General features: G+C 39.5%; 2 protein-coding genes across 5 annotated transcripts in view; one reads left to right on the forward strand and one right to left on the reverse strand.

Moving 5' to 3' along the window:
* LOC122820598 (RNA-binding protein with multiple splicing-like) overlaps positions 1–15572 on the forward strand; it is a 44784-nt gene extending 29212 nt beyond the window's left edge. The window contains exons 6-9 of one of the 4 annotated variants that reach the window (XR_006368833.1): positions 1173–1300; positions 3717–3780; positions 12218–12335; positions 13411–15572. Coding sequence is in view for 1 of the 4 variants with exons in the window: in XM_044098156.1 (XP_043954091.1) it covers positions 1173–1300; positions 3717–3779 (191 nt within the window). In the remaining 3 variants the exon portion in view is untranslated. Of the gene's footprint in view, positions 1–1172; positions 1301–3716; positions 3787–12217; positions 12342–13410 lie in introns of those variants that run through there. The other 3 variants (XR_006368835.1, XR_006368834.1, XM_044098156.1) reach the window with 3 other exon arrangements.
* Positions 15573–21440: 5868 nt separating this feature from the next.
* LOC122820599 (fatty acid-binding protein, intestinal-like) lies at positions 21441–23393 on the reverse strand. The gene is made up of 4 exons (XM_044098158.1): positions 23120–23393; positions 22761–22933; positions 22529–22636; positions 21441–21826 (listed from the first exon to the last, which is right to left on the reverse strand). Exons 1-4 carry the CDS (start codon positions 23184–23186, stop codon positions 21776–21778), a joined length of 399 nt encoding a protein of 132 aa, XP_043954093.1. The 5' UTR covers positions 23187–23393; the 3' UTR covers positions 21441–21775.
* Positions 23394–23609: the final 216 nt, after the last annotated feature.

The raw sequence follows: 23609 nt of genomic DNA on the forward strand, positions 1-23609 counted from the left end.
TGTAAAAGTAATCTGCAATACTCCGAATGCTTCACTTCAGATCACCTTGACATCTTTACCCTTTTTATTCTTCCAAAGTAGTTGTCAGATTTTCTGGTGCTAACAAAGTCATTGTCCACAGTGGGCTTAGCCATCAAAAAAAAAAAAAAAAAAAAAAAAAACAAGCTTTGAGGAAGAACCTAAAGATACAAAAACAAAATATGCTTATTTTCAGTAGTTAGTGTACTTGTGGTACCTAATGTTAGAAGAGTCCCAAACTAAAAAGATAAATAAAACAAATGTTGAAATAAGCAAAACTTTAGTAGACTTTTGCAAGAAGCTGTACTGTATTGAAAGAATATGAGAATTAAACTTTTTTCCATTCACCCATTTTAACATGCTGCTTTGATCTGTTTAAGCTTCAATTTCTGATTTCCTCATTTAGAAACTCTGAGGTTACATGGCAGCCTGAAACTGACCCAAAAATCCAACATGGCTGCCTCAGGCATAAATGCCTGCTTTATTGTTTTCTTTCATTTTTTAAAATTTTGAACCTAATAAATTCTTTTGCACCCATAATACTGTACATCGTTTACCAGAGTGCAAACGTATATAAAAGTGCATTACCAATGAGCTTGGATTGCTAGTTAAAGTTAACCCTAATACTGAGGAAAACAATGAGAAAACCTGAATGATTTTTAAAGTTATAGCTAGAACAAAGTTAAGTTGTCTGGATCATCGTTCCTAGATCTGACTTCTGATTGTGAAGGCTTATGGGAAATGGCAGCAATGCAGAGCAAGCTTTGGAACTGGGCTCTGATTGATCACACTTTGTTTCATTATACATTTCCTGCAGTTACAGTCTTCTTTTATTCAAACAGCAGTGTATGTACACATGCCAATACCAGCTACTCCAACACAAGTAGGAATCCAAAGCTTTACAGGCTCGCAGTTCATGTTTTAAGTTGTTAAGGTTTCACTAAACAGTACTGGGACAAATGTATGATGTGTGGACTCACTGAGTGCTCAATGTAATGAAATAAGAGGAATCAACTTCACAAATTAAAAACTCCCCCTAGTGCGCACCTCCACAATCACCACCATCACCACCACCTCCACCCTGTCTCTCTATCCACCCTCCCATCCACGTTATCACTTTCCTCACTCCACTCCTCCTCTTCTTCTTTCCACAGATGAGCTCACAGTGCCTGCTCTATATCCCAGCAGCCCAGATGTGTGGGCGTCATACCCGCTGTACCCGGCAGAGCTGTCGCCGGCCCTTCCACCCGCTTTCACCTATCCCTCCTCGCTCCACGCTCAGGTAATCTGAAAATCCCACCCCAAACGTTTCCTATCGTCATCGCCACCACCACTGCTCCCTCACCTACCGCTGAGCCGGGAAAACACTCGCTGTTCCATTTCACAGATCCTCGTCACGTAGTCATTTTGTTAATAGAAGCTTTTCAGAAATGTCAACTTATTTTGGGGGGGAGAAAAAAAAAACTTCATCTCGTACAAAATTGTATATTTTTGGAACACGGAGAGCTAATTTTTAGACTTTCTTTAGAAAACTAGACCTTTTGAAATTGATTGATTTAACTATCAATTCCTGAAATAATGTCAACATTTAAATAAATATGTATATAAAGAAAAAGTCTTCAAAGCTCTTGTCAGGGCATATTTGCAAATTGTTTTGTCAAAATAATCAAAAGATGCTGTTTACAAAGCATAAACTCAACTGCACTGAAAGTTTTCTTTATTCAGACTCATATAAAAAATAAAAATAATTCCTTAATTATGAAATGTTTTACAAGGTTTAAAAAGCCACATGTACGCCTGGAGAGAATACATACGATTCTTGTGAAAAAGCCAAAGTTTATTTATGCTTGCATCATTATTTTTTTTACCTTAATCTCCCTCTTTAATTAAACCCTGTTTGGTCCAGTTCTTCAAGGTCTTCAAATCCACTCAGCTCAAACTGTGAGCTCACATGAGAGTTTTAATATTGATCTTTTGAAATTCTTCTCATAAATTCTGTTAGGTTCAGGTTGACCCACTAATACAACCTCAGTGTCAGACTGGTCTGCAGGCTTGATCTGATCTCTTAGTATTTGAAGTATTGCTAGAAATGTTTTTAATTGGGTCATGCAGTGTTGCTCAGATCTGCTAGAGAGGGCATATGGAATATATTTCCATTCATAATGCGGACACTTGTGTCTTTTAGGCATAAAGCCCTGCCCACCTTGAGAAAGACACTCGCCGAAGCTCAGATGAAGTCAGAATTTAAAATGAGCCCACGCTGAATCTGCCTCGTTGGCATTTTTCCATTTGCGTGCCGTGGATGTGCACACATGCTGACACAAAGAGAATCTGGCTCTGTGATTTCAGTAGGGGGTTGTGGTCAGTGATAGGCTTGTTAGAGCTTCCTCTGACCAGGAGTAGGTGCTGATATAAAGCCAGAAAGGGCAGGCTCTATTTCACACACACACACACACACACACACACACAAACGCACGCCCACACACCGGGCAGAAGAATCAAATATAAATCATGTTAACGTGAGCTCACCTTCCTGGCTCCGCAGCTAATCAGCTGATGTCATCAGGGTTATTGGATGCTAAAAGGTGATTTTAGGCCGGATGGATTCAGCAACCTAGCTGGAGCAAAAGTAACTGAGCACAAAAGCAGAACAATGAATCCTGACATGAAATAAAAATCAGGTGAGTGTATATCATCAAGTTACAGTACATGAAGACGTATTTACCTTCTTACAGATTTTTTTTTTTTGTTGTTGTCACATTTAAATGTTTCAGATCATTAAACAAGTTTCATTGTAAGGAAAAAAACCTGAGTACAAAATTGTTTTTAAGAGTATTTTCTCATTTATTAACGGAAAGATGCCATGCAGAGCAACATGGCCTTGCTAATAACTAGGCGTGCCTCCCCTGGCGGCGTCTGCAGCAACAGACTCTCTGCCTCTATGCAGAGGCTGGGATGGTGAAATCAACTCTCCTGTGTCAGAGAAGACACTTGCCTCCAAAAGGCTCCACTTTCTTTCTTGTTATTCTTAGAATATTTTCCCCATCAGGCAATTTTTTTGTACAGGTGAGACAAGGCCTTTATGCTCTTCTTGGTCAGCAGTGGTTTTGGCTTCAGGACTCTCTCACATGGACGTCATTTTTTCCCCATTCTCTCTTTCTTATACGGTAATTAAATCTTGAACACTGGCCTCAGATGAAACAAAGAGTGTTTTAGATGTGGTTCTGGGTTTTTCCTTAACGTTCTTGATGAGTCGCTGAGGTTCTCTTGAAGTAATATTTTGTCCGCCAGCCATTTCTCAGAAGGTTTGTCTCTCTGTCATATTTTCTACATGTATGGATCATGGCTCTGGCTGTGATTAACTGGAGTCCCAAACCCGTAGCTATGTTATTATTCCAGACTAATAAATCTTAATGCCTTGCTCCTAATTTGTTCATGAATTTCTTTAGATGTTTTGCTAGGATAGTTTAGCCTACTTCATGCCATCAGACAAATTCTGTTTAAGCAACAATTGGTTAGTCAATATTACTCTCACACATATTACCAGGTTCCCCATTATAAATGAAATATACGTGTCATTTGTAAAATTGCTTCATGACAAGCAGCTGGAAGCTTTTCATACATTAAAAATTGGTGCCTGAGCGCCACACTAAAGTTAATTTCAGGACTTGCGTTAATGTGAGATTGTGTGTGTTTAGATTCGTTGGCTCCCACCTGCAGATGGAACTCCTCAGGGATGGAAGTCCAGGCAGTTCTGCTGAAGTATGTGTAAGTAGCAGCATTCACACACATTGTCTGACCCTGCTTTACCCCGATGCAATGAAGAAATGTACATTGTAACGAGCTCTAGAGTAAATGTTATGACACTTTGTTTAAACAGGTGGTGAAACATTCCTAAACAGACACGAGGAATTTCTCAGAATGTTACTACAACTCAGTTTTTTTGTTTGGTTTTTTTATTTTTTATTTTTGCACTTAGACCTCAGATGAAAAATGTCCATCCTGCCGACTCCCAAAACTAACCGGCTAATTGGTCTCATATCTGCTGGTTGACTTCAAACACAAACATGTGAGTCGCCAGCAGAGAACACGGGAGTGTAACGCCCGGTGGGTCAATCAAACCTCAGCCACTCCTCAAGCATCATCATCAGAGATGAAAGGCGCAATCTGAAGGGGAACTCCATTATTTTCACACGCACACACACACACATGCCCGCACACACACACACTCCTCATTGCCTCTCTCTCGCTCAGGTCACATGGTTGCACAGGGTCGACTCTTCTCATTGATGTTATGGTTGATCTTGGGCATCAAAAGCAGCGAGTCAAACAGAATTTGCAATGAGAGTGTCAGCGCTGATGGTTTGGTTAAGCAGACTGAAAAGGGATCAGCAAATATGACTAAATTGGTAATAGACCCTGCTTTGATTGGAAGCATAAGTACAGACTGGTTGTGAAAGTCACTTAGTACCTTTACTCAAGTGCTCTGCGTAAGTAGGACTGAACACTTTCAGAAGGCTGTTTTTCACATTTGTATTGCAGCTCCACTTGGTGAAAATAGCAAACATTATGTCTTTTGTTCCCCTTTCACGTTTTCCTCTCCGGAGTTGTTGGTTGTTGTAGTTCAGTTGCTTTTCACCCAGTCACAGATGATCAAACAGAACAGGGAATTTCCAACTTCGGTCTGTGTTTGGTAGATTTGAAAAAAGTTAATGACTAAGAAGGAATCTGTGGGAAATGTGGAATTATCAAGGGGGTGGTCCTGGCTTTCTCCTCCCTGTTTAGATTAGAAATCTTGAAGTATTCTTATCACAGATGCACTGAGACATCGACTGGACAAGAATTGGATGATTTTTAGCTTGATTGACCCTGACCATTGTCGGCCTGTTCCGAAACAGAAAAATCAAATCTCTTAACAACACCGGGATGGGCTAAGAACAACACTCTTTGGTGTGTAAGTGTTTACTGAGTAAAGAAGCCTCAAAGCTATTTTCAGTGTCAGAAAGGTGTTTCTACGAAATAGGCAATATGGAGTCAAAATTATATCAGTATTTCAAAAGAAATCTTCAGTGACAATATTTAAAATAGCAAAAAAAAGGAAGAGGCTGTGAATGTAAAGCTTTAAAATAATAGGACTTAAAAGATTTATGAAGTCAACCACTTATTTAATTTTGTACTGAAATAGCAGAGGGGATTGTTAAGTTATCTGGATTTCCAGTACATGGATAACGTAATATCAAGGTCAAAATTAATTCTCCCTTTTGATATAGCTTAAATCTTATTGATATAACTTAAGTCCAATGAACAGAGAGTTTACGTGGGATCAAAAAGATCTCATTTTGTGAAAGTATCAGTCCTGAGAAGGGTATGAAAGTTCATGGATGTACCATAGCACAGAGAAAACAGGCACTACAAAGAGAAGAAAATTGGTCAACAGTGATGCTTCAAAAACAAATTTTCTCTAAACAGAATGAAGAGATGGGATGGAAACTATTCGGCGAGGTTCCCAAGAAGTAGATAGAAACACTGCTGCAGGAATTTGATACAAGCTCTGGCTTTGTCCTTCCTGTAACAAAAACTTCCTGTATTTTCCACATATCTTAAATAACCCCACCTTCCTATTTTAATAGTTAAAACACCAAATTTAACTTAACATGCAGTACTACAGACAGACTTCTTTATCTCTGCTCTATGTCCACTGGAGTATGCATTAGATATGACACCTTTTTCTTAGCTTCTCTTCAGAATGGAAAAGACAAGAGTACATCCCATTTCTCAAAGAAGAATATTCATATTAGTTTGAATATGGATTTCCCTATTATTAATGTCAATCTAGCTTATTTTCTTTCTATTGCTTTTGATTTGATTGCAGCGCACAAAGTACATTTATTCATAATTCACTGGTTATTCATCAATGCTGATCCTGAGATTTCGTTGCAACGTTGGCATGCCCAGTGTAAGGGCATTTAAAATTTATCTCACCTCTGTGTGAGGGAAAGATTACCATGCCCACAATACGTCTGCAATAATCATAATAAACACAGAATTCTGTTGCGACCAAACAGCAGATATTAGGACTTATTCGTCACTTTCTCAAACCCTGTCAGGATGAAATACATTTTTTAATTTAGAACCTCACGCTGGCGTTTCCCATTCTAACAAACTACTCTTTGGAGAATTATAAAAGGGACTGAGCAGATATAGCAGGAGGACGCGATCAGAATGGTCGTAAATGCTGCTTACGCTCTGTCAAGTGCTTTGGTACTTGGGAGCTGCTGGAAGCTCCATTTTTACGAGTCTTTATTAAAAACATTTATTGTGGGGCTTTATTTAAAGTAAATTACATCCAAATTAGTTTAGTGGATCGGTGCGTACTTAGATAAGCCAGCTGCGTTGGCTGCATCTGCACTCCGCTTTTGTGTTTGCAGGAAAAGAAGGGGAAAAAAAAGAAAGAAAACAAGAAACCAGAAAGCAAAACATTGCAAATCCCCCCAGATAGTTTGTGTATATGTGTGCACGCACACGGCGCCAGTCTCTCTGTCACCTCCCTCCAGTGTCTCGAGACAGGAAGAGACATGTTCTCCTCGGTCCCCCCCTTAGGGAGTCGATGGGAGGTGGCATGAGTAAGGAGGCTAACATTCTTCAAGCTGTTGATTGGCGCTAGTCTCCCCTGTCTCCTTCTTACCCTTTTTTCATTATCTGTTTATTTCTAAGAGCTTTAAAGATGTTGCCTAAAGAATAAAAGCTTTCGTGCTGTTTTGGATTTAATCTCCATTGAGGGAAGGGAGTGGAAAAGGGAGGGGCTTGGAGGAAATAATTACTCCTATCAAACCAGGAGGAAGTCGTTTGACCAGTCACTCTGCCCCAGTGGATATTAACCCCGTCGGTGAATCAACTTCCCTACATCCGGCTTGCAGAGAAGGGTGATGGAGAGCCAGCATATCCAGTCAAGATTATTGTGATAATTACAAACATTTGCTGCAGAAACATTCGCTGGGCACCAACCCCCGACTGTGTAGCATGGAGGAGAAACACATATTCAAATTATGAAATAAGGATTACGTTTGTTTGTCTTTTGTTTGTGCTGCTGGATTTTTATTCAGGATTTAGATCTACAGCATCCATCATACTAATGGGCACCCCAGCACAATTAAAAACCCCACAGATCCTCCACCCTAGGAGCTTTTTGACATCTTTTATAATGTTTCATAACAAATGTACCTGGATTGTTTGTTAGCATAAAGTCAATTTTTGGGGTGATATGACTAAAACAGATAAAGGAAAAATCCCTCTCATGACAGTGTGTAAGGATTCTGAAGATTTTGTGATCCTAAGATACTTTTCCTTTCTTCAGTTCTCCAATTATGGGTTTTTAAGATACTTTTCCCTCCCTTGTCATTCTCTTCTCTGTTTGTGAAGTATATATAAACTTTGACCTTCGTCCAGCCTCATTTGTCACCATTACAGTTGTTTTAAACATTTTATTTCTCAAAGACTGTGGCATGTTTAAGTTTAGCATTGCCGCAATTTCTATGCAGTAGTTACGCAATTGCCTAACTTTAATGTTTAGTGCGATGATTGCTTGGCTTTCCCAATTTGAAGACCGATTCGTAAAAAGGGGCTTCTGTGTCATTTTATATACGCAGCACATTAATACAAATTAAATAAATCATACACTCTTGATTAAGTTTTAAAAGCAATGTAGAAAATTCCAACAATTTTTAGGTTGCATTTTTCTTCTCGACACACAATTTTTAAACGAATGTTGTCAGATTCAAGGCAAGTTTATTTTTTTTGTATTTATAATGTTATTTTAGATGAAATTCTTCTAAGACTTTTGACACATCCTTGAAAGAGGTGCCAATAACTGCTCAGTTAGGGGGAAACAACAATTATGTCCTTTGCAACACAAAGCCATTGTCCCGAAGCAGCAGGCAGAAACTGTTTTTTTTTTTTCCTTCAAACCCCCAGAGACGTCAGATCTGTGAAACGTCTTTCCACTAAGGAAAGAAGTGGAGAGAAAATTCCCTGGAAACAAACTAGCTTCCCCCCCCCCCTACTATTGTATCAAAGTGGAGACGGAAATTGCAGACAAGTGTTTTTTAATGGAGATTCATTCAAATTTTTTTTCTTCACTTTGTTTAAATTTAAAATTGACCCTGACAGAACATTTTGTCTGGGTAAATCCAAAAAATTGGATAAAGGCTAGAATGATCATTGTAGGACTAGATGGTTTGTGGATTATTTTACACACCTAGTAAATAACATAACAATAAATCCACGGTCGTCATGCTGTCACACTGAAGCTGAATGAGGCTTTTACCACCAGAGAGCTCGTTGTTTAGTTAACCTTCCTGCTCGGTTTGACCCTGATATGTTGCAGCTTTGCAAACAATTCCTTGTTTTTGTGTCCGGGTTGACAGGAGGATAAACGGCACTGTACACTGTCCAAAATATTTAGCTACAAACCATGCTTTATTTTCCTTCTGCTCTGCACATATGAACTACCTTTTGCATAAAATCCCAACACAATACATTCAAAATAGTGGTTAAAAGGTCACAAAATGTGAAAACGCTCAAGTGGAGTAAATACTTATGTAAGGCTGTGTGTTGTTTGTTGTACTGCTGTGTAATGTTGTGGGAGTTGTCTTGGAAAAGCAAAAGCCTGCAATTAATTACAAATGTTGAATGTTGGTATTTCGGAACGGAAGGTGAAGCTTGCCTAGAAGTCAGCAGTCTGAAGAGGTTTGTTGTGGGTCAGCGGTTGTCTTGGCGTCTCACTAACTGGGGGCGACTCACAGACAGAGAATGCAGGCAGCTGGAACCGCGCTGGTGTGTGGGATCTTTAACCGTGAGCTGTCCTAATCACCTGGCCTCTGGAGGGAAGAGCCTTTCTGAGAAGTACATTTACTGCCGCTTGCAAGTTCAAACAGAAAGCCCCTGACTTTTCGAAGCTGATTAAGTTTTTAGCTTTCTGTTGTAATACCCCCCCTGGATACTGAGAGTCGCTTCATTCGTCTGAAAGCTTATGAAGCTGAATTGTATTTGACATTCATGCTCTGGCAAAGAGCTCGCTCCAAAGACAACCTTAACAGTGGACGTCAATGCATGGTGAACTGCAGGGAAAGGTAATCCGTATTTTCCATCTGACAAGACATATCGGGGGGGGGAGTGTGAACCCCTATCATGCAGGTTTGTCTGTGACCCTGTGAGAGATATATATGTGTGTGTGTGTGTGCATGTGTGTGTTGTCTGGCTGTCTGCCCCGAGGAGGTTTTTGGCCAATAGCCTGACAAAACCAGTGGTTCCTGTGCGATGTTGGACTAACTCCAATTGAAGGAGAGCTTTGGGCCAGCTGGGGCCCTTTCTAATAAGGAAGTGGGACTTTATTCCTCCGTCCCCTGCTGACACACAGTCACACAAACGCACAGAGGCATACACTGTAGCTGCATCAGGTCTCAGGAGCTGCATGTCAGCAGCTGCATTCACCACCACCCACCTCCCCAGCACCAATTGTTGGGATGTAAACATGATGGACAGACGGTTTTTCCTTGGGAAAGGAAAACTCCCTTTCAACAGAAAGAAACCTCCAGCAGAACCAGGCTGACTATGAGAGCCCATCTGCCACAACCAAGTTTGGGTTTGAGAAAACAAAACAGGCCAACAACAAAAAAAGCACAGAACCACTGATCCAGAAGACTTTTCTATGTTAAAGAAAATTTTAAAAGTTAAGTTTGTACCTCCTTTAGTGGTTTTATAGCAATTCTAAATAAACTCTGAAATCAATTGGGTGAAAAACAGCAAAACCCTTCAGTGGCTTTGATTAGGACAAAGACAAGGTGAGAGAAAGGTGGATATATGTGTCATCGATAGAACATGAAAGTAATGTTATTGTCAGCAATAGCTCAGCTGAGTTCCCCTTCCAGGAAGGCGTTTTTGCATCTGGCTTGTGGTGACTTCTGTGAAATGACAAAATGAGAACATAAAGCTAATAGCAGCAATAACTTCAAGTAATGCTCAGATGGAGAGCAATAGGAGAAAGAAGCAGAGTCAGGAAACGTACTAAATATGTCCTCCAGGATCACATTTTATTTTGTTAGAAATGTGTTTCTACTGGGTAACCCTTGTAAGTCATATTTGTTCAGACCTTTTCTGAATATTTCCATTCACAATCTTTTTAAACTTTAACTTTACTTGCTGATGTATTTTTTTTTGTGCTTTGGCATTTTGTTAACAGACTTCTGTGTAGCTCAGCTTAACAAGCTACCAAAACTTCATGCTTGAATGCTTTTTTTTTTTACATAGATCTAAAACTAAACTATATTTAACAAAAGAATCAAGACAATTGTTTCCATTACCATGGTTGAAATCAGTTACTTGTTGAAATTTTGCTCTTATTAGATGATTTAACAAGTCCTCTGTACCCTTTAGTCACGGCACACAACCAACAATCGGTGATAACAAGCGAGGAAATTCGCTACGTTACAAAAAAGAAACAGCTCATGCATTCATGAGAAACCCAATTACACCCCTTCTTTCTCAAACACTGCTTGTTTACCTATCTCACATTATGCAGCAGAACCAAGATATTGGATGTAACATATTAAGCCTAAAATTCACTAAACCTGTCCTTAATCTGTGCAGACATGTTCAATGATCAACCCAGTCTTTAACCTTGGCGTCTCGGCCAGAACAAATAGGGTGATGTGGAAGCAAGCGTCCCGTCAGGTTAGCCAAGCGGCTGTATAACGCATCGATTCCCTCATCCCTGATTGAACGCGCAATGGGGCATCAGTTAGTTCAAGCATCCTTACTCCCTTAAAACAAAAAAAAACAACAAAAAAAACCCATTGTTCTCAAGAAGCAGTTTCCAAGTCTGCGTTCTCTCTGACTATGTCAGTCTGCCAGCCTCTTTCTTTCTCATAAGATTATGGATGACTTTCTAGTTGTTTATTGTTCCAGAGAGTTGCCCAAAACTCCTCTGAACTCAAGTTACCAGAGTCTCAGAGAGAGGTCTATTTTTAGAGGTGCATCTGGCGAGGAGGTCTGACCTTTCTTTACGATCCGCTGGTGGTGGGATGTTGTGGAAGGTACAGATAGTCGGGGAGAAGCTTGACATAAGTACTTGAGACATCCTGTGTGTCACAGTTCAGGTTTGGGCTTGAAAGATTTGTAGAAAAACAAAAGGAGGGTCCAGTGACATTAAAAGTCAACATCAGTTTACTAATCAGAGGAGAGATTTCATTTTCTGGGAAAACAGTTGAGTGTGTCCAGGATGTCCAGGAAAACTACTCTAGCAAGAAAGCCAAATCCCTTTAGTCTATTTATCAAACTTTGCATATCAAACAAAGGTTCTGGTACATTTAGAACTTTTTGAGTCTTGCTTTGGACATTTTTTAATCAGGAAGATCTGTTTAGTGAGACCAAAGTGTCATAACTGGTACAAGTGTTTTAAAGTACGACCAAATCCCTTTAAATTAACCCTACCACACATAGAAATATGAATTTTATGACCAACTTTGAGGTTCTGGTTTTTGCACTGCCAAATATTGATTTTGCCCTCTACAGTGGGCAGCTGCTTTACAATTTGTTTTAAAACAACAAACTAATTATGTTCACATTTCACATTTCGAGCTGTTTATGGTCTCACAATATCGACTGGAACAGTTGGTGCAGCTGGAATTACAAAAACAGCAGCCTCTTTGTTCCCTAGACAATCTTTTCTTTAACTCGGACTTATGTCTGAGTTTGCCAACATTTTCAAATCAGCATGACCACAAACAGGTTTTGTCCACAACACGATAAAACAGAGGAGAACCTTCCTGTTATTTGCTGCAAGTCTTGCTCCCCTGGAACCTCAGTGAATCAAAGACATGTCTACACATTTTGTTGAAAATAAATTTTCGTTTTAAGTTGCATCTTTAATATATGTCCTCCTATATTCTGGTTAAACTCTTTACTGAAGTACTCAGCGTACTTCCAGCAGTAATGACTTCTATACAAAAGAGCCTTTTTTGTAGGTGCACCATGGTAACGCTTGAGAATTAAATATTCATTGAATTTTCTACCAGCTGGTCATCAGTCAAGTTAAAAATCTCCTTCTGATTTCTTTGTGTGTCTCAAACATCTGCACTCAAAAGTCATATGTCTCGTCCTCGGGTGACTAATTGGACATGTTGGGTTTTCTTTGCATCCTTAGGTTCCTGATGTGTGATGGTGGCCGTGGCCGGCTGTGACGGGCTTTGCTGTTTGCCTCTTTTCCTTTTAGAAATTAGGAGAATTGACCTGCTTCCAGATCCTGCAGCAGCGCACCGTCGGTGAGTTTTTTCCTCCGCTGATTCCAACAGGAGAGGACAGCTAGGCGGCAAGGTGTAGATCCCACCTACCCACCAAAGTGTCCACCAAAGCAGTTTGTGTCTGCTCTGTCACACTGCGTAAGATTTTTTGTGTGTGTGTGTGTGAAAAAGATCAAAAGTGACACACCTCCGCATACATCTGCTGGCTCAAACCTAACCACAAAGACATTTTTAACACTGTGTCAGCTTTCATCTGAGCAGGTTTTTTGTGTATAAAACAATTTTTTTTTCAGAACTAGATGCAGTCATAGTTAGAAGAAAGTACATTCTCTTTCAGGATGTCTGCTCAGACTTTTGGGCTACACAGAAATACAAAGTTTGTAGCAGAAAAAGGCACAATGTGCCCATAGGCAGACATGATGGCGGCACCTTCATGTTGTGCGGAAGCTGATTTTCAGCAGAGGCATGGAAGTGGATCCAAGAGAGGTGGATGGAGGATAGAAGATACACAGGACTTGAGACTGTGGTGGAGTTTCACCTTCCAGCAGGACCATCCTAAACATACAGGCAGAGCCACAGTAGGATAATGTACATATAGCTGAACGGCCTAGTCAAAGTTTAGACCAAAATGCCATTGTGAAATTGTGGCAAGGCTGAAAAAGGCGATGTTCAAGGAGGCTCTACATGCAGTCTAAGCTATTTTGGTTTATCACATGAAATCCCAATAAAATACGTCGAAGACGTTTGGAGCAGGACGGCGATTCAAGGGGTGTGAGAACTTTCTCCAAATCACAGCCTAGATTTTATAGAGATATTTCTATCTTTATACTGTGCCTATTTTTCAGATGAAAGTTTGTGTGGTTTTGCAGATACAAAGGCGAGTATTAGAGATTGAGGGGGAATCCAAGACGGCACTTGAGGGCATGTGTCTTTATTACAGTGTCTGCTTTTATACGAGATTTTATGATTTTTTTAGAATCTGTGTCATTCCGCTCTGCATGGTCCCCTTGTGTTTTCATTAGTTTTTAAGCTGCGATGTGCAGAATACTGTACAGTCCTATCTTCTTTTTCTTCTCTTTGCATTTTTCTCCCTTAGGCAGCAGCAGCCTTATGGGCTTCAGGACATACTAGACCCCAGCCTCCATCGCACATCAAGCACCCGTCCCGAACCTCTTCCCGAAGTCTTTGCAACTCTATTAGATTTTTTTATACTGTTACATACTCGAGCTTTTAGAGGCAGCACTTTGGCTACACCTCCTCTGACTCGTGCGATGGAAACGGTCCGTGTTTTCCGACGGCGTCGCGTACGGAAAGACCACCGGAGGAGATCCATGGAAGTGTGGCCAAAGTGCTATTGAGTAATGTTGTTATAATACTAGAATTATTACTATTCTGTATATCATTCATATCAATGTTATTATAATAAATACATGTCGAAGCATGACTTTGCAAAAAAAAGAAAAAAAAGAAAAATGAAAAATAAAAAACAACAATGCTGTACATTTTTAGATATTTTAAAGAAGTACAAAAAAGTATTTTTGTAATCAAGACAATGTTGAAATGTTTTGATCGGTTCATGTTGTGTATGAGAAATTGTCATACCTTGATTTTTGCCTTTTTTGTGTGTTTTGTGCCATTTATAAAATTACAAGTTGTCCTTCCATACCAAAGCAGTCATATCAGTTTGCCTCCTTGTCTTTTCTACGCAAATCTGTGGATGTTGGTTTGCTCATTTTGTCCTTTTTCTCTTTTTTTTCTTTTCATTGAGCCTGAGTTAAATCAGAAGTCCCTTTTTTTGCGCTGTAGGCTGTCATAATCAGACGTGCTAGTGGAGGCATCAACAGGATTAAAGCCATCGCCGGTGAAAGTAAAAAAAAGTGACCCCAGAGACGGCAACGACTGGCAAACTCAACTCCACTATTATTAGAAATCTGCTCCTTCATTTTGTAGCAAGAGGACAACAGATAAGTACAGAGAAACAAAAAGACCAAAGGCTTTTTTTTTTTTTTCTTATGCTGGTGTGCTATTTAGAATTCAATGTCTGACTGCTTTGTAGTCCTTGGTTTGATTTTTCTTATGAAGTAAGATATTATTTTTGCTGCATGTCCCTCTTGGTGTCACTCCAAAGAGTCCTTCAGCAACTGAAAGAATTTTCACTTTAAGCGATTTGTCTCTTTTGTCTATTTTTAGGAGTCAACTTGCTTTTGTCGAGTTTGTGTTTGCATACTAATGATCGAGATGAGTGGGGGGTGGGGATAATTTCTAATCTGGTGTCTTTCTGCAATAACACCTGCTGTGCAACATATCATGAACTGATCATGTTTCTGTGACATTTTTAATGACAAAATTATGATGCTCGTCCCATTTGTGCAAAAATCGAGCTCTTGTACTCGATTCTTGTACTTTTCTGATAAAGTCACATATACTGATGTGGCGCTAAAGGAAGAAAAAAAAAAAAAGCACTGAAATGCTGTTAGAAGTAAACAATACTCCCTGTGATCTTTAAACCCGGATGTTTAAGACCATCTAGGACGAGTTGAGTCATGTACATTTCTCAGTGTTTCTTCATGTTGAATAATAATATGCATCATATAACGGTGGACCATATCACCTGAGTACATGAAGACCTTTTCTTTTTCTCTTGCTTTTACAATTTTAAACCAAGTGTGGAGCCAAATTTATTAGAACAAGTATTTATAAAAAAAAAAAGTGTGAGTGTGTTTTTTTTCTTTTCTTTTAAAAGATCATAGAAGATGCCTATTGTATGATTCACTGTAAGTATTATTGTAAGTTCAATTGTATAATCATTTGATCATTTTTCTAGGGCTTCTTTTGGTTTGTAGCTGTCTGATTGGAACAGTCTGTGATTGATATGTGAATACTCCTATAATTCACTGTGAAAGTCGGAGAACAAATAGATCTTTTCATGCTTTTCCAGCCTTATGGTACATAAATTTCCTGGAGGTTGATGAGATGATCCCTCTGTTAATGAAAGATATTTCTTTGCTTGGTTCAGTGTGTGTAACTGTGTGTTGTGCATGCTCACGGCATGTTTGTTCTTTTTCTTAATGCTTACAGTGCTGTTGATATTTATGTACTTTAGCCACTGTGAGGAGGTATTGGACCTCAGTGAGTTGCGGAAATTTGTTGGTTTGAAACACACACACACACAAAAAAAGATGATCAAATGGAGCCGTTTTTATGAATATGTTAAATGAAGACATTTCGGTCCATCTGCCATTAAAGATTGAGATTAAAGCTGCTGTCGTGACTAATATTTATTTATCATACAATTAGGTTAAAAAGAACTATCAGACTCTTTGTTCAAATAGAGGATATAGTTGAGGGCCTCGTAAATGTTTTCACGTTTAAATTAGTTTTATTTCCCCTCTAACAAATGTAGACCGAAATTAAAAAAAAAACACTGCTGGGCGATGAAGGGTGGATTTCCCCTTCAGGACTGTAAAAAAACAAAAACAAAAAAAAAACACTCAATGCAACAAGAGAACTTATTTTGATTTGATTATTTATTGATGACATCACAAAAGGAATTAAAATCAAGCAAGTGTGGAAATTTTTTTTGGAATATTCCGACTTGTTTTAGTTCACGCGGTGAATAATAATAATAAAAAAAAAACACATTTAGATGTATTTGATAAGACGCACAACATAATGTTACAAAGTAACTGTTGCCCCTTAATTAGACTTTTTTGCTACTAAAAAAAATACAAAAAAATAAGACTAAAAGGGAAAAATGTCACACACTTAAAGAACTGTGTATCAAAAGAAGGGATAAAAATCTCACAGCTGGATGAATGACTCCAAATTCAAAGCAAACAAAATTAAACGTGATACATTTTAATAAAGTGACAAAAGCTTGTCACAATTAAAACTGAAAGAAAGTTTATGTGTTTGTAATGATTGATTATGCTTTTTTTATCTGTTTAGATAATATTTAAACAAAAGTTTCAAGTATGGCAAAAAAATACAAAAAAACAAAGAACCTTTTTTCCTTGTTTGCTTGTTGCTGACATGTCTTTTACCAGTGGGCATTAGAGATAATGGGTATACCTTTATTTGATATACCAGCCAAAAATACAATACATGCCCAGCTTCAATTTTTCTTTCAGAATTAGTGTCTGGTTTATTCCCAACTTCCCTCCTGAAACACTATTATGTATAAATCACTCGCAAAACACCTGAATGCAAATTTGTAAAACTATCGATTCAATATATCTGATGTGATCTATAGTAAAAGATGTTCTTGTCCAGACTGCAAACAGAAACAAATGAACACAAAAGAGACGAAGGCCTGCTAGAGAAAATTAGAGGACACCGTTTGCCCATTTAGAAATCCACCTGCACATGGTGCCATTTCCATTTTCCCTCTTTCACACTTGTCATTGGATAACACCCCCACCCTCCACTCCTTGGGGGGCCATCAAAACATGATGTGGGATACTATAAAGTGGTTTTTGTACCATGGGAGCTGGAGACCTCTCCCTGCCCTCTATAAGAATAGCCTGGCAAACCCAGGAGCTGGCTACACCTGAGACAGAGGCCAAAGCCAATTTACTTTCCCTCCATACTGTCTCAGCTCTCATCTGTCAGGCAGCATATAGCAGCTTCTCACATGGCGCGCACACACAAGCACACATCTGAGGGGCGATCACACGTTGTCACGGAGGAGAAAAGTGGCGGATAAAAGTGTCTCGTGAACAGAGAGGAATATTCATGTGGATGCATGCAATCATGAAACCCAACTTGCAACACATTGGAGGGACGTTCCTCCCCTTTAAGGAGTTCATTGAAGACTTGTTTGCGAATCCTTTAAAGTGTCTATTTTCCAACAGAGGAATGTCAAACAAAAGAAACATACCAAGGAGAAACGTTAAAGCAGCACTTATTAGTCAAAATTGCTGTCTGGGTTGTTTGCTTATTTTCTATACCAGTATTTACTGATAAATATTGGATCACTGCAAAAAAAACAAAAGAAAAAATCAATCATGTTGCAATTTGTTCATGTGAGTCACAAATCGCTTGTGTCACCTGTTGAACAGCACAAAGAAATAAAAACATTCACACTGATTGGTTCAATCTGACACATGAATTGACAGTGAAGAAATGAACTTAGCTATGTTAATGTCTTAATCTTGCCAAGAGCCAAAATTGTGATGGTTAAGAGGGTCATAGCATCTTTAAAATTGATGCTCCGACGGAAAGTTCTGAGTCCAAGTCAAAGTAGTCAAAAGAGGGAGCAATGGACTCTGTGAGTGGCCTTGGCTAGTAGAAGAGGCTTGACCCATGGAGTCATATCCAAAGAATAAGCAAATACAGCTCAAGTTGATGAAGATGTTAATGCTGGTTGAAAGTTGTCTCTAATCAGGATCCCCATACTGAGGAATATTACTGCTACGCATTACTGAAAGTACCGTCAATGGGAATGTGTATCCACCACTTGCCTCAGGAACAAATGACACAAGGGGTGAAGGCAAGTCAGCTGAGAGAGCGTGAAACTTTGGGCGGTGGTCTGCTGGGTAACCTCGTGTCCTACAACTCATTTAGATGGTAATCTGACAACCAAGCTTCACTCTGTCATGGAAATTGTTTCCTCTGATCACTGTGGCCTCTTACAGTCGGACAACTCACCTTTCCTGAAACTAAAAAAGCAGTTTGGAAATTGTTTGAGGAGCACAAAATGAGTCTGAGGTATGGACTTGGGCTGTAAAAAACACCTCTTACTTTCAATATGTGTATTAACATGAATCTGCCAAGATACACAGATGAAAATGAGTTTTTCTCTAAAATCTGGATCATTTACAAATATTTAGCATTTGGACATTGTCCTATACTGTCCTTGTTTTAAATGAATAAACTTACATCTGAATTCAAAAAACAAACAAAAAGTGAAACATAGAGGAGGCAGAATAATAGCATAATGCATAATAGTTTCTTTTGATAGCACTAGACTTTTCCTCAAAATGCATGAAATCATAAGTGCCAGATACAGATTTGGCACAAACTAAAATGATTTCATTTTCAGCATCCTAGTGATGTCAAGCATAACATAAGAAAATTTCAGTTTTGAATTGCAACTGTGAGGTCCCCTGAAGACGTTATGGACATAAAATGTCCTTAAAATCTAATAGACTAGAAGAAACACCAAAGCAGACTGGATATTTATTTCATTTTTCACATATCGTACAGAATAAGTGGCCTTCTGCCGCTTTGCAAGAGAATAAAATAACTTCTCCTACATAGATAATAGTTTTGCTTTAATACTGCTTGTTTCCGTTTTGTTTGCACCCTTGTTTTCTTTGCTTGTTGGTGTGATCTGCGTGCTTCAGCCAGCAGTTCTCACTGTAACAAGTTTCTGCCATTGTTACATAGTCAAACAGAAGCTGATAGCCTTTGCCACAGAGTAGCTCCAGAGACTTACAGCTAAAATGCACGAGACTTGACGGGGCTTGGACTCTGTTATCATCACTGACTAACTTCTAAGTCATCATTTCACAGCTTGGATGCGTCTCTGCACAGTCATTATCTGAACACTGATTGGTCAAAATGTGGCGCCGGGCCACCGAGAAACACTACCTCACGCCAAACCTCTGACTCTCCCTCCGACACTGACGGTTTCTCCGCCTTTGTTAAACAAACTGAAAATGAGTGAAGGAAGAAAAAGGCTGCCCTCTAAAGCTGCGCCTTGTTCTGCGTGTCTTTTCCTCCGTCCACCTTCTGTTGTTTGCCTCCTGCTCCGCACTCAGCGGCAGCTTCCAGCTCCCTGCGGTGGGCCTAAGGGCCCTCGGTTCCTCAGCAATCAAAACACTAAAGTCTCCCACGACTTTCCCTTTTCCCACAGATTCCATGCTGCTTCAGTCTGCTTCACCAGATTCCAGATAATTACACAAAGATATTTTATTAATAATCTACACTGATATCCAGCAAGCATACTGTGAGTGTGCGTGTGCGTGTGTCTGTGTAAACATGGTGAGTGTCACATGACAGCTTGACTCAGAATGACATCATACAGTATGTCCAGAGAACCTTTTCAGTGGAAATTCAGGAGTCCAGCAGCGCCCCTCATTGGTTATCGTAGGGAATTACAGACTCCATCTACAAAGTCCAACGCCAACAATGGTGACACACTAATTACCTCGACAAGAAAAGCATTACAGAGGTGTAAAACTGCTTAAATATATCCAGTTTCTGAAACATTTAGACTAAGTGTGATTTTTTTTTTTTTTTTAAGCAACGGATTTTCAGACTATGTTAAGATGTCTCCTATAATTGCCTCCCTCTGCCCGGTCAGCTCAACATGTGGCAAACTCACCCGCCATGATTGATGCTGGCACTCAGGGCGCGAGCTGTGATGGATTGATGCTGCATGTACTGCCTGTCAGTTGTCAGATGTATTTGGATGATGATGTTAATAAATTAAAACGTAAATGAAAAACCACAATTTCAGTTATTGAACTGAAAAATTTAAGCTCAGAGATTCTTACATTAAAGCTTAGAAAGAAAAAAAATCCAGTTTCTCACCAAACTGCACAAGGGCAACAGAACGTATTTAAAGTAATGCAATGTTATGTTAAGATGAAGGCAGGACCCTTGATGTAGTATTAAAAGGAGGTGGAAACTGTCATTATCGGATGTTTTGAATGAGAAGTAAATTTTGTGATTTCATTGCTCAACTTTTTCATTCATGCATCAACTTCCTTGTGTTCTGATTAGTTCGAAGCACTATTCAAATATCTAAAGAAATTTTAAAGGCTGTATTGACAAACACTGCAGATTTCTGGTAAGAGTCAGAACTCATTGTTCTCAAAGCTCTTCTTTATAAGTTCAGCCGATCCATTTGGCATGCTGGGTCGAGCCTTGAGGATTTTCAAAGCCAGAGAAAAAAAACATCAAGGATCTTCCCTTCTTGTAACAAAATCATGGTGGAAAAGATCCGTGTTCAAACACTCAGTCAAGTCAAAATATATAAATATGTTACGCTCTTTTCAATCTGACTACTTAGCCACCTAAAACTAATCTGAACAATCCCCAGAGAAGCTTGTGTCACTACTAAATCCTTTCACCATGACGCCATATTTTGTGTTTGAATCGCAAATCTGATATGAAATGAGCACACGTTGCCCTCTTGTGGTCAACAGTGCTTATTGCATATTGAGTCATTTTATTTTTTGCTTTCTCATGACCAAAAGAAAACATAGTTGCTGTTGTTTTTTCCCCACAGAAAGAGCAGCGTTGTTTCATGTATCCCCACTAAAGCTTCATGTGATAAAAAGCCCTCAGTTTTAAAAGAGCACTTTTTTCCTTACAGGCAAACACATGATATCTCAACAACATCACACCACAGTCATTCTACTCACTGGGTGAGTCACCTCAAATCAGACTCCGGGTTGCCATAATAATGTAATATTAGTTCCTCTATCCTCCCTATCATAAAGATAAAAACACTGAGATGCTCATAAAAATTTAGTTATGAAGATATGATCTTTGTGCTTAGTAATAATAACAGCCCGCTATCATAATTGGCATGGGATTTGTAAATTTAGGTCACTCCCCTATGATGCAATCCACACAGATGACCTCAAATTTAAAACAAAGAGCTAAAAAGGCAAACATTGCAACGCAGTGAGTAAACATTACAGCAAATTGGGCTTTTTTCTTTCAACCTAATGGCAGATTAACTTTCTGGTCTTTTAAGGTTCTGAGCAGTATGTGGGTTAAGTTGTATGAAGCATATCTCCACAGCCTTTTGTTGTATGTAAATACGATAGTTTCATCACCATCCTCTGGTTTTTTATCTTCCTTTTATCTTGACGACGTCAAGAGTTACCAGAGTTCCATTGGCTAGCTTTATTTTTAAAAACCCACAAACGTTTCTCAGTTAATGGAAAAAAGTGGCATGTGTAAAGTTTTACTGAACATTTCTGCTGTCAAATGAAACCAGCACATCCAGCTTAGGTTGCTTTAGGCCACGGAAAAACCATAGATCTTTTATTGTTTCTTCTAAGACTTCAAACTGGCGCTGTGATTCTGTCCTAGTTGTGTTTTCTTCTGAGTTCAGCTGGATGTTATTCACATTAATTGAGATAATTGTGGCCAAAAAAGAGACACTTTGCAGTTGGATCAGCTCTTTTAGCTCCCTTTATTTAGACTTCCTGACCTGGCCTGAGAACTGGACACAGAGTGCAAAATGTGTCTGTCAAGGTCATCAGTTGTCAATCAGGGGGGCGACACCTTTCTGTTTATTGTTTCACTCAAGTATTGGCAGTACAACAGCGTTACACTGATTCATCCCCAAAGGCATTGGTACATATATAAACATTTTCAGGTAGATAAAATGAGTGAATTGAGGATATACTTTAAGGTTGGTTGTTCTCTACTGTCAAAAAGAAAAAAAAAGTTGTGTGAGCTATATAAAAGTCAAAGTATTAACAGCTGGATCCTGGTTACTGCTTCTTGAAAATCCGCTTCGCGTCCACGCCTTCATAGCTGTAACTCTGCAGATAATAGAGACAAAGTTCAGGTGAATAGAGATATTGCATGGCAAAAATTTCAGTCATGAAATTTATTTTATACAGACAGCTGTATAAAAACTGCTGCATAAAACAGTTTGGCACACAAGCCGATCTTCCCATTTGCTATGAGCAGATGATCAAGTTGTTTTTCAGCCTGAGTGCTTTGATGTGACGGGCGTGTCTAAAACACAACACTTCAAGGTTTCTGTCTCAAGAAAGAGAGGATAAGGCTGATTGGCTCTGGCAACCTTCAAAGATACCATTTATTAAATATTTTAAGCAAAAACCTCAGCAGAAATTCTTGAATGTAACTTTTTCAGTTTTCAGAAAGCGGTGCATCTAATTTAAAAGTAGGTCGATTCATGACAGCTTGCAAACAAATGCAAGGGGGAGCCGCGGGAAAACTTTTAAATGACCCTTATTATAATACATCTTGACAAAATATATCATGAATATAACACTGTTTAGCTATGAGATGGCAGCAAATTTACAAATAGTCCCGCTTCACTACATGCTCCTACAGTGGGCACTGTGCAAGCTTGAAATGTACTTTTCATGCATATTTTCCTGTATGTATATAAGAAAACAAAATCCGGTTTTCTTGGGAAAAATAAACAGCAGTTCAGTTTACAAATGCAGCTGGGCGGCTCCATCTTCCACTTCAGATTTATAAGTGGCACTGACCTGCACAAGCTCTCCTCCAACCAGTGATCTTGTGGTGATGAGGACCTTGTTGTTATCTTTCCTGTTGAAAGTCCCTTTCAGCGTATCGCCCTCTAGCACCCATGTTCCCTGATGAAAACAAAATAGAAGAAAACAGAAAGAGATTAATTTTAAACCTCTATAAAGAATTTAAGCCTGTTGTTATGGTTTTCTTGTTGATTTTGTTGCATTTAAGCCATTTGTTGGCACTCACTGTGAGGTCGGTTCCATCAGCCATAGAGTAGTCAAACTGAACGCCCAAGGTGAAGTCAATATCTTTGGTGCGGAACGTGCTGGACTCTTTGATGTGAAACTTGTCCCCAGTTTGCTCGATAACCAGCTTCAGGTTGTCGTGCTCACCCAGCTTGCGTTTCACCATGTTGACACCTGGAGGATGTTCACAATGCGTGTTATTAAATTCAAAATACCTCAAGTAGTAAACCTGTTGAACGTTCAGTGCATCTTATCGTCTTAACCCTCAGACAGGTCACATCATTAAAAAAATAAATAAATAAGCAGAACAGTCATGCAGCCTAACGTGGCTTCAGGTTGCACCTGATTTAACCGACTCACCCAGCTGCTCCATGAACTTGTCGTAGTTCTCATTGCGGTCAATCTTCCAGGTCCCATTGAAAGCCATGGCTGCAAGCTTCTCTGCTGGTTACAAGGCACTGGGGACAACCGTGTGACTGAGAATTCCCACTGGTCCCTATTTATACCCACCCCATCCCCATGTTGCTGTCAGCTCCAACCTTCCACTCTCACCCTCACCGAGCTGGCATGGAGGATGATGTCCTTTATCTCACTGATTATCTGTCTGCTGATGTGGCCATTCAAATGTAGGGTGATTGCTGCGCGACCTCGAGGAAGGGCTCATAAATGAGCACAGGGCCCCTCCCTTCTGTGAATCTGGCACAGTTGAACACTGTTACACTGTTCTGCAGGAGGGGGAAAAAAGACAAAAGCGCGAGCTGTTTGTTTGGCTGCCAGTGGCAGTCACTCAGCTGAGTCCCTCTCTGTCCCTCACTCAGGCGTTTCTTTGTCCGGTGAGTTTGTGCCATGC

Source organism: Gambusia affinis, linkage group LG18 (genome assembly GCF_019740435.1).
Source record: "Gambusia affinis linkage group LG18, SWU_Gaff_1.0, whole genome shotgun sequence".
NCBI lineage: Eukaryota > Metazoa > Chordata > Actinopteri > Cyprinodontiformes > Poeciliidae > Gambusia > Gambusia affinis.